Source organism: Xiphophorus hellerii, chromosome 14 (assembly GCF_003331165.1).
Source record: "Xiphophorus hellerii strain 12219 chromosome 14, Xiphophorus_hellerii-4.1, whole genome shotgun sequence".
NCBI lineage: Eukaryota > Metazoa > Chordata > Actinopteri > Cyprinodontiformes > Poeciliidae > Xiphophorus > Xiphophorus hellerii.
In genome coordinates this window covers 1,192,136-1,202,291 of record NC_045685.1, presented here as the reverse complement: position 1 = coordinate 1,202,291, position 10,156 = coordinate 1,192,136, and the positions used below count along the sequence as shown (strand labels likewise).

At 38.1% G+C, this 10,156-nt stretch overlaps 1 protein-coding gene across 6 annotated transcripts in view; it reads left to right on the top strand.

Moving 5' to 3' along the window:
- The window catches only part of rap1gds1 (RAP1, GTP-GDP dissociation stimulator 1), a 57,175-nt gene extending 48,697 nt beyond the window's left edge, over positions 1-8,478 (top strand). For 2 of the 6 annotated variants that reach the window (XM_032583230.1, XM_032583231.1), the window contains 4 exons: positions 1,545-1,684; positions 2,300-2,426; positions 2,914-3,042; positions 3,975-5,725. In XM_032583230.1, the coding sequence (XP_032439121.1) occupies positions 1,545-1,684; positions 2,300-2,426; positions 2,914-3,042; positions 3,975-4,102 (524 nt within the window). In that variant the 3' untranslated portion in view covers positions 4,103-5,725. Of the gene's footprint in view, positions 1-1,544; positions 1,685-2,299; positions 2,439-2,913; positions 3,043-3,974; positions 5,726-8,428 lie in introns of those variants that run through there. The other 4 variants (XR_004341874.1, XR_004341873.1, XR_004341872.1 and 1 more) reach the window with 4 other exon arrangements.
- Positions 8,479-10,156: the final 1,678 nt, after the last annotated feature.

The following is a 10,156-nucleotide window of genomic DNA, read 5'->3' as shown; positions in this document are numbered from 1 at the left end:
CTCCTAATATTTAGCTCCTTCCATAGATTATCTATTGATTTCAACTCTGGCTGGGCCACTTCAAACATGGTGAAAAAAACATGGTGATAAAAGTTTTTAAAAAATCATTTAAATTGAAACCTTAATTCATACCCAGTGGTGTGAATAATTTGGAGCCAGAAAGTGTATCTTTGGTTAGAGTAGAGAACCTTTTCCCACTTGTTTGCTGTCTTCTAACATTGTAATCTCATTGTGACTTAAAGATGTCCTGTCAACAGATCAGCACCTTGCACCTGAGCCAATGTTCTATGAGTGACCATTACTGAGTAAAAATAGTCTCAAAATACTTGTGCGTGTGTAATACTGGATTTGTAATCCGTGTAAGCATCTTTGTAAATATGTGGTCAAATGCATACACAAATATGAAGAAATTACAAATACAAAATAAAAGAACACACACACAATTACAATTTCTACAAAAGTTAAATTTGTACACACACATTTTTTTAACTGCAACTTCTCAAATCTGATAATTATGAATTAAAATTTTCTCCTACGCCTACAAATGTTAAATAAGTAACACGAGTCGCTTGATACACACAGACAAAACTGTATTTATGCGCAAATCCGGTTACGAGTGCAGGAGGATTTTTGAGAATCATTTCCTATGGTATGAAAATAGTCTCAAAATACCAGTGTGCGTGTAATACTGGATTTGTAATCCGTGAAAGCATCTATGTGTGTAACTTTGGATATTTGTATCTGTGAAACATGATTTGTAAACCGTAAAAAGAAAATTTATGCGTAACTCTGGGTACTTGTAAATATGTGGTCAAATGCATACACAAATATGAAGAAATTACTAATACAAAATAAAAGTACACACGTTTGTAGAAACAATTACAGTTTCTACAAACGTTAAATTTCTACACACATTTTTAACTTCAACCTCACAAATCTGATAATTCTGAATTCAAATCTTCTCCTACGCCTACAAACGTTAAATAAGTACGCATGAGTCGCCTGATACATACAGACAAAACTGTTTACGCACAGATCCGGTTACGAGTGCACAAGAATCTTTGAGACTCATTTCACTCTTCCAGCAGCCTCAGATTTGTGCGTAAGCCTGTCTAGGAGGCAGGCCGTTGCCTTGGTAGGTTTGCAGCAGGCTGACACATAGGTCAACCCTGTTCACTAATTAGGTGTCTTTTGGAGACTGAATACAAATTCACACCACACTTTTCAGTATTTCTGTTGTAAAGAAGGTTGAAAACCATGTTTTATTTTCATTCCACTTCATTGTACTTTTTGTTCTGTCGCATAAAATCAATAAAACACTGAAGTTTGTGGTGAAGAATTGAAAGGTCCAATGATTGTGGTCCACATTGTGTAGTAAAGTTGCCTCTCAAATCTTCTTCATGTTGTTTTGATGACCAATAGAGTTTCTTGGTATTCTGCTCGAGCCCAAATTTAGAGTTCTACCTACATATACACACAACTACAAAGAGAACTCCTCCATACTTGTTGCTAATGTTGCTTTTCCACTGTGTGCCTTGGTTCAGCTGAAGCCGCGGAACAGCTGGGAACCAATGGAAAGCTGGTTGAAAGGCTAGTGGAGTGGTGTGAAGCCAAAGATCACGCGGGGGTGATGGGCGAGTCCAACCGCCTGCTGTCGGCTCTGATCCGACACAGCAAGTCTAAGGTAACCCATCAATCAAATCAATCAATCAAATTTTATTTGTATAGCACATTTCAGCAGCAAGGCATTTCAAAGTGCTTTACATCATTACAAACACAGCAACACAATGCAACATAGAATCAATCATTAAGTCAAGTTCCATCAATAAATTTGTAATTGATTACATTTCAAATACAATTCTAAACAGGTGGGTTTTCAGTTGAGATTTAAAAGAAGTCAGTGTTTCAGCTGTTTTACCTAACCCTAACCCATGGACCACTCTGGTCAGATTTCATTCAACAAAACTTTTATTTGTGATGGGATATCTGCAGCTTTCTAAATGTTTGCCCTGGTATTTAGATTTTTATATTTTTTTTTAGTGACAGGCTCCAAGCTTTTGAGGTTGGAATGCCTCTTTGCCATCACCCTAATCTTTAGCTTCAAGATGTCAATGACCAAACTGATAGAAAGGCACTTGATGAGATTTGATCCGAGGACTTTCTTGCTTCCCTGCCTTGCGCCTTGCAGCATGCGTTTAATCCTGTTGATCTGGATTATTAGACTCATGCTAGGAATACAGATGATATAGGCCTGGGATATTTCACTGCAATGCTTCTTACCTCTGTTTTTGGGTTGTAGGAAGTTGTCAGAACTGTGATCCAGAAAGGAGGAGTCAAGCATTTAGTAACTATGGCAACCAGTGAACATATGATTATGCAGAACGAAGCACTGGTGGCTCTGGGGCTCATAGCGGCGCTGGATTTGGGTAAGACCTTTTGTTTAATGCAGATATACTGTGTAAATAAAAAATCTGATTCTTCTCAGGTTGTAATAATGATAATTCTTAAATGTTTCCACTTTTGTAACTTCTTAACCACAAATTTCAGAGCTGCACGAAATAATGCTAGGAATATTAGGAAGTGAAAAGAAAATGGTTTTAAATTATTTTATGAATAGAAATCTAAAACTGGTTCTTTTGTATTTGGTCCCCTTTACTCTGACTTCCCTATATACAATCCAAACAATTATCTTGGAAATCAAATAATTACCCAGCTCTGAATATCTGACATTGGTGGGTAAAGATGATGTTTTCTAATAATGTGCAGCAATCTATACAGTGTTACACCACACATGGCTTCAGAACATCCATAACTGTGTTCCTCTGAGCTTTTCTGCCAGATGGGAAAACAAAGAATACCCTTGTGATAGAAGTTTGGATATTAATGTGATAACGGAACAGTTTGGGTTTTCAGTTGCAGCTGAGAAGGACTTTGTTGGAGCCAACCTTGTGTCGGTGCTTCACAAGCTGCTGTCTGATGAAAGGAGCGCACCGGAGATAAAATATAACTCCATGATCCTCATCTGTGCAGTCATGGGCTCAGGTGAGAGCCACATCTGAAGAATATCACCAGCTAAAATGTACTCTTCCCTTTGGTCAGTGGTATGCTCTGCTAACTAAAAAGTTATTTGCGCCAACCCTAAAGCACTCATGATAAGCATTAGTTTTGGTAACACTAAGATGCTACACCAATACAGTATTTAGCTGAAGTTAATTCTAAATCTCTATTCCAGTACGGTATTTAGCAGAAGCTAACTCTAAAGCTCTACATCAATACTGTATTTAGTGGTGGCTCCGGAGAGCCTGCAGCATCACCAAGGACCCCTCAGACCCTGGGCACCACATCCTCAAACTCTTGACCTCTGGGCAATAAAGTCAAGAACAGACTAACAGTTTCTTCTCAAGAACTGTTGTTGCCCTGAGCACAGCCTCTACAAAACTGATCTATATTTATTTGTTCTTAACATCCCAGTTCTGTTTCTTCAAGAGTTGCTATTTTCTAAAATTTTGTTGTGGTTTATTCGTGCACAGTGACATTAAAAGGAATTCTGATTCTGATTTAATGGAAGCTAACGCTAAAGCGCCATACTAAAATGGCATTTAGTGGAAACTAATAATTAAGTGTTAATTCAACCAACATTTTGCAACATAACATAACGTCTTCACCTACTTCAAAATCACCCCATGGATAATAACATCTAACTCTTTGAAGAATTTTTAACAGTCAAGAACCAAAACTTCAACACAGACGACAAACTTTATTTAACTGAAAGCTTACAAAACAGCCAAGTAACTTAGAGCTTTAGAATTCCCCCAAAAATTATTTTGAGTGTCCTAAATGTTTTCAAAGTTAGCAAAAGTTCTAAATGAAAAATGATCTCCGCCATTAACGCATTAGTGGCCCACCACTGTCTATGGTGCTGGGTAAGTTTGTCTGTAAACTGGACTTATTTTCTGAACATCTTCTGTTTTCAGAGCCTCTTCACAAGGAGGTACAGAGCCTGGCGTTTATTGACGTGGTGTCCAAACTGAGATCTCATGAAAACAAGACTGTGTCACACCAGGCCTCGCTCACAGAGCAACGGCTAACTGCACAGAGCTAAATGACTGTGTCCACTCCCAACCCCTCCAACACCCCAACACTCCTGAATGCCTGCCTGACCACCCAACACCTCGTGACTGCTCCCCCATTGTGCCCCATCGTCATGTGCCAAGGTACCGCATCGCGTTAACTGCCAGCCAGACATCTGCCCCTCTCTGTCCTTTGTCCCCTCAGCCTCAGTCTTAGAAACAAACAGTAAAACATTTTATATTCAAGAGCTACTGTCATTTGTAACTGATGTAGAAACGAACAGATTTTACCCAGATGTGTTATATTTAGGTCAAGAAATCTTCCAAGACTTCAGAGGATTCAAGTTGTTTCTGTTTGAAAGCCATAAAAATGATTCAGTTGGAATGCTGAGGTAGGTCTCCTTCCACACCCATATCCTTATGTGGACAGACTTCCCACCAGTGATGAACTGGTATTTGACCTGAGGTGATATATCAGTCTAAACTAAGATTGCCCCCAGGTGTGCATGTATGTTCTGCCTCAAGCCTGACGCAACAGAAGAAGAGACAATGCTCTTTAAGACCACAGCTGTGACACCAGTAACCCACCAAACCAGGTACAAAGAATTTTCAAAAGGAAAAAAAGAAAATCTCCTTGTTATGGTTTATTTGATTGAAGCAGCCTACCATGATGTCTCAGTCATGTCTCATATAGCTGGAGTTTAATCTGAGTAGAACATGTGCATGTTTTTGTCCTGTTCAAGGTGTGACCATTTTCATTTTGACCTCTTCTGCTGCCTGCTTCATTCTCTCCTGACACCTTGGGCCCTAAACTTTTTATTCTAAGCCTTGGAAGTAGAGATTTTAGTGTTTCAGTTCCACTTCTGTCCCAATATCCCACTAATCCAATGGCTGGATAGTGAAAGTTGAGCCCCAGACTGTGTCCAACCTGTTCCTGATGAAGATGAAGATTTGGAGTAAATGCAGTTTAGGAATGTTGTGAGTGTGCTTTTCCCAACTGAAGCATCATGTTGTTGAACCATCAGCAGAGATGCACAAGTCTTAGCTGGAACTCTTTGCTTTGATCCAACAGCTTCAGACTTCATATTATGCTCTGTCTTCAACGTCTCCTCGTAGTTTCTCAACAAATTTTACTGTTAGAATATCGAAAGTATGCGCTCAGCAAATATCAGCCAATCCCTTCCACCAATTTAAAATTATGTTTACATAAAGTTTTATTAAAGCTTATAGTTGCAAATCCAAATTTGTCAACGCATAGTGAAATCTGTGTAAAGCGACTATTTATTACCCTGTGGATGAAGCTCATTTTTTGATATTTTGTAGATAATAGATGCTAGGAAGAGCAGTTCCCTTCCCCAAAGCCGATTGGTTGTTCATGTCTGAGGGGGGTTCCTGCTAACATGCCCATCTGAGCATGTGCGACACTGTGCTGTGTCACCTGGTGTGTTCCTCAGTCTGGACCCATGCTACGTCTTGTTTTTAAAGATGTGAATGGTTATTTATCAGATTTGTGATTAGGACACATGCTGGTGAAGATGTATCCATTGTAACTGCATAAAAATCTTGTCAACTTAAGTGTGTGTTGTAAATGTTATGAGTTGTACATTTGAAGAATTCAACAGACAATTAAAGGATAATGGCTGGTGATGTTTGAAGTCTTTATTTTTCTTTGTGTCATTGAATTTATTTTCAGTCTTCCTAGAGAAATCAGCATTTGGGTCATTTCTTCATTGTTCAACATTTCTCAGACTGGTTAAAAAAAGCTGTGATCCTCCATCTCTGATGTTTGCAGGGAAGAAACACATTGTGTTGTCCTTATGTTTCCAGAACCCACCTCATTGAGCTTACAGGTTATTTTCTGGGCATTTTTCCTTCTCAATATCTGCAGGTTATTTTCCCAACATTTATAGGTTACCTTCCTGGAGCCTACTACTAGGCATCTTTCTAATACTTTCAGGGCACATTATTAAAATTTACAGGGCAGTTTTCTAGAACTTACGGGTTATTTTATTGAAACCTATTTGGTCCTTCACCAGAACTTTCAAACTTCCAGAGCAGTTTTTAAAAAATTATGTGGATACAGACAGGGCCACAAGAAACAGCTGCATAGAGTGCCCACTGTTGAAGTTAGCATATGATCTGTACTTTCAGCTTGATCTGTTATCTGAATCAACTGTGAACTGATATTAGATCATCCTTCCATGGGTTTACAGGGAAGGGTTTGCTGGGAACAGGCAGAGCAGGGAAAAAGTATGTAAAAATAAAAAAACAGTTTTTTAAAAGCCATTCAAGTTGCAATATAACTATATACTGTAGTGTTCAAAATAATAGCAGTCCCACATCCCGAGCAAGATAAATCACTTTTTTCTGTTTGAATTTCAACTTCTACACTCCAAGAAAGTTTCTAGAAGGTTTAGTAAAGGTCATAGGTGTAAATCCTGAGAGTTTCAGGGGGGGTCCAATCTTGGAAAAAAAATGTAGAGCCTTTAAAACCACAAAATAAAATATGAATATTTTTCTATATAAACCCTGGTGCTTTAAATGTTACGTTTAAGTTACAATACCCACTAGATATTAATTTCTATCTACCTGTTGGTTCTCCGTCACCAACAGGTAGATTGGTGACGGAAGTGATGGCAAAACTAAAACAGGCTTAAAAATAAAGCAACTTAAGTTATAATTTAAATAGCCTATAACTTGTATTGGGAGCCATTTCAATAAATGAATGTTTATTGTAATGTAATAAATTATTGTTTATTTAAGAGCAGTTACTCATTAAACCCTTTCTATTTAGAACTTTAAATTTTTGTAAAGCTGTAGCAGAAATTAGATCAGTGAGACTGAACAAAACTCATATAGAAGCAACATTTGAATTTTAGTTTTATTTCTCAATTGTTTGCTTACTGAGAAAAACATGTTTGATACTAGTCATTTTTGGTCTGCAGGACCAAAAATGTCTATGTGAACCCTCCCCCTCCCCGCACCCAGTAATGAGATGGGATTTACGCCCTTGGTAAAGGTATAGAAAACCAACAGACCCAACTGGCATGATATGCATTCTGCTGATTCTGTGAAACAGTAATTTACTGAAAGGGGCGTGTTCAAAAAATAGCAGTGCTGAGTTCAATTAGTGTATGTGTGTGTATGTGGAAAAAAACAAAAACAAACCGGTGTTAAACAGGTGACCTTTATTTACGGATCAAGGTAACTGACGCTGCATATGCTGGATGTGCATTTGTTCTTGAAAAACAGTAGCATGGGTCGTTCAAGACACTGTTCAGAAGAAGAGCGTTCTTTGATCAAAAAATTTATAAAAGATTGAAAAACCCATAAAGAAGTGCAGAAAGGCTGTTCAGCTAAAATGGTATCAAATGCTTTAAAATGGCAGCCAAAACCAGAAAGTTGAGGAAGAAAAAGAAAAATAACTATTCGAATGGGTCGCAGAATAACCAAAATGGCAAAGGCTCAGACAATGATCAGCTCCAGGAGGATCAAAAAAGATGCAAACCAAGCTACCAGCAGAAGGTAATCTGGCTGATCACCAATCTTTAAAAAAACCTGACTTGCTGAAATTTTTTGTGTGTGCGTAAAATATGGCAAAAAGTCACCAAGTTGGCAACCATGGAGTGACTGTTGTAAAACTTGCACCTGGTTGGCGGGACTGTCTATATCATGGTGGACAGTGGCTGATTTTTGTGAGTTTGTATATATAATATATACAGTGAACCCTCGTTTTTCGCGGGGGTTACGTTCCAAAGAAGAACCCGCGATAGGCGAAATCCGCGAAGTAGTAACCTTTTTTTTTTTTTTTTTTACAATTATACAATGAAATACTCCATAATACATTGAAAACAAAGAACAAAACCTTTTTAAAGGCCCAAGCATTTGTTTAACAAATAAAAGTACTGTATAAACGTTTTTTTTGTTTTGTTTTTTTTACAAATAACTACTGTACTGTAAAATAATTTTAATCAATAGAACTGAAGGCTTCAAATTACGGAGATCAGCACCGCCCTACCGCGACCCGAGTCATTGGATTAGAACGGGAGAAAATAAAAATGATTATGAAAAACAAAACAAAGTACAGTAGGACAAATAGTGACTCGCGTGTATTTCACTGCTCTTCTGACTGAGCCGCTGCATCCTGACTCCGCTCTGTAGCGTTTTTTTCTTTCTTCTAAAGCCCGCGGTGCAGGTGTGTTTTTTCGAGAGAAGAACATAGTTATCAGTAGTTGTTGTCGCTCTTTTTTCTTCTGGGCAAAAAGATTCTTGAAATTGGCAAGCTGTTTTACGTACGTGTACATATTAAACCGCAACGTTATTGACACAGGTAGAGAAGAAGCGGAGAGACTGTTTAGCCAATCAGAATGCAGAACACAATGCAAATCCGTGAAGCAGCGAAACCGTGAAAGGTGAACCGCGACATAGCGAGGGTTCAAATGCTAATTAAAAACTCAACAGACACAAAATATGAGAGCTACTAAAGCCACATTTGCAGCATTAAATTAAATCTCCTGTTTGTGGCGCAACGGGCGCAGATTTCACTCTTCATGCAGGGCCGGTCCAAGGTTGAATGAGGCCTTGAGCAGAATTTGTCTTAGGGGCCCCTCTTGCTGCTAAAAACGTCAGCATCTCTAACGGCTTCTGTGTTAGATTTAGTGAAATCTAGGGGAGTTGGAATAGTTTAATTAGCCAACCTAACAAGCAATAAGTTATAATTACAGTTTTTTAAAAATTTGTATTTGTGAAAAAACAGAGCTCAAACTCAAACATCAGAGCATCAAATTATAGCTATGGTAACAAAACAAACTATCAATATTGTACTTTGATTTTACAAAATAAACTTACCAGCTCCTTAAAACCTTACAATCAAATGTTAAACAATTTAATATCTTTTATGTATGCTGAAACCATCAAATAAAATTTAGCAGCATTGGTAATCTCAATAAACAAATGTTGTATGTATCTGTGGTCTGTATTAAAATATTAGCATTTAAGGAGCCCCTGGGGGCACTATGGAGACCCTGACTTAATTTGGATTAAACAAAAGTGCAAATAATTGTTCATTTTAATTTTATTTTTTGATTCATTGTTTTTAAGAATCGTTGTGGGTTTAAATATCGTTTCACTGGTGATGCTTTCCCGTATCATATAATTACCCAGTAACCTGTTTACATTTCCTGTCTACTTAACATCTTTTAATACAAAAACAAGGTGGACCGCTTCGGCGCCCATACCACTGGGCTTAGCAAGTTTTCTGGGGGAAACCCTGATGTTTTCAGGGAAGTCTGAGATGGACATTTGTGGATTTTTGTTTTGGTCAGAAGCGGTTTTGACTATGAAACTCTCCGATGGAGGTGTGATAAATAGGAATGCTGGAACATACACCATTCACAAAAAGTTATGGATATTTGGTCTGAGGTGACACTTGAGTATCTCCACCTCCCTTAAATGTGCCAGGAGTTGAGAGGTCTGGTTCCACAGAGCACTGTTCATGATGAAGTAGTTTTCCGTGTGGGATGTAACTGAAGGTCGTCCATTTCTGTGCCTTTCTGCGACTCTGTTGCAACTGATAAAATTCAGTGATCACTCCCTTCTCAGAACATCCTGTTTGAGGCCTTCTGATGGCAAGGTTGTGTTGATCTCATGATGTCAGAATCTAAACATCATGATGAAGATTCTGACCGGAGCAGGAAATGTATTGGTCAACTCATGGATCAAACACCTGTTGTGGATTTTGTCATTAGCTCCTTGTTAGAGAACAGTTAGTTGTGCAAAAAATATTGAACAGTTAGATGATTACATTTAATTCACCTGTATAGGCTATAGGGCATTTTAGGTTCATGTTAGAAAAATTATCTAAGTTCATTTACTTGTGAGTTTATTTGAAAGGTTATGTTTTCATATTATTTCGTGTGTTGTTTACTTGACTCCTTTTCTTCTGTGAAACACTATTAACCATTTTTAGGATGTTTGCCTGGAGGCTAGAGACGGTTGCACATTCCTGTGTTATCAGCTTCATGTGAAACTGATTAGTTGCGGTCAGCCTCATGCCCTTGTAAGGGCATGTCCACAGAAGGTTCCAG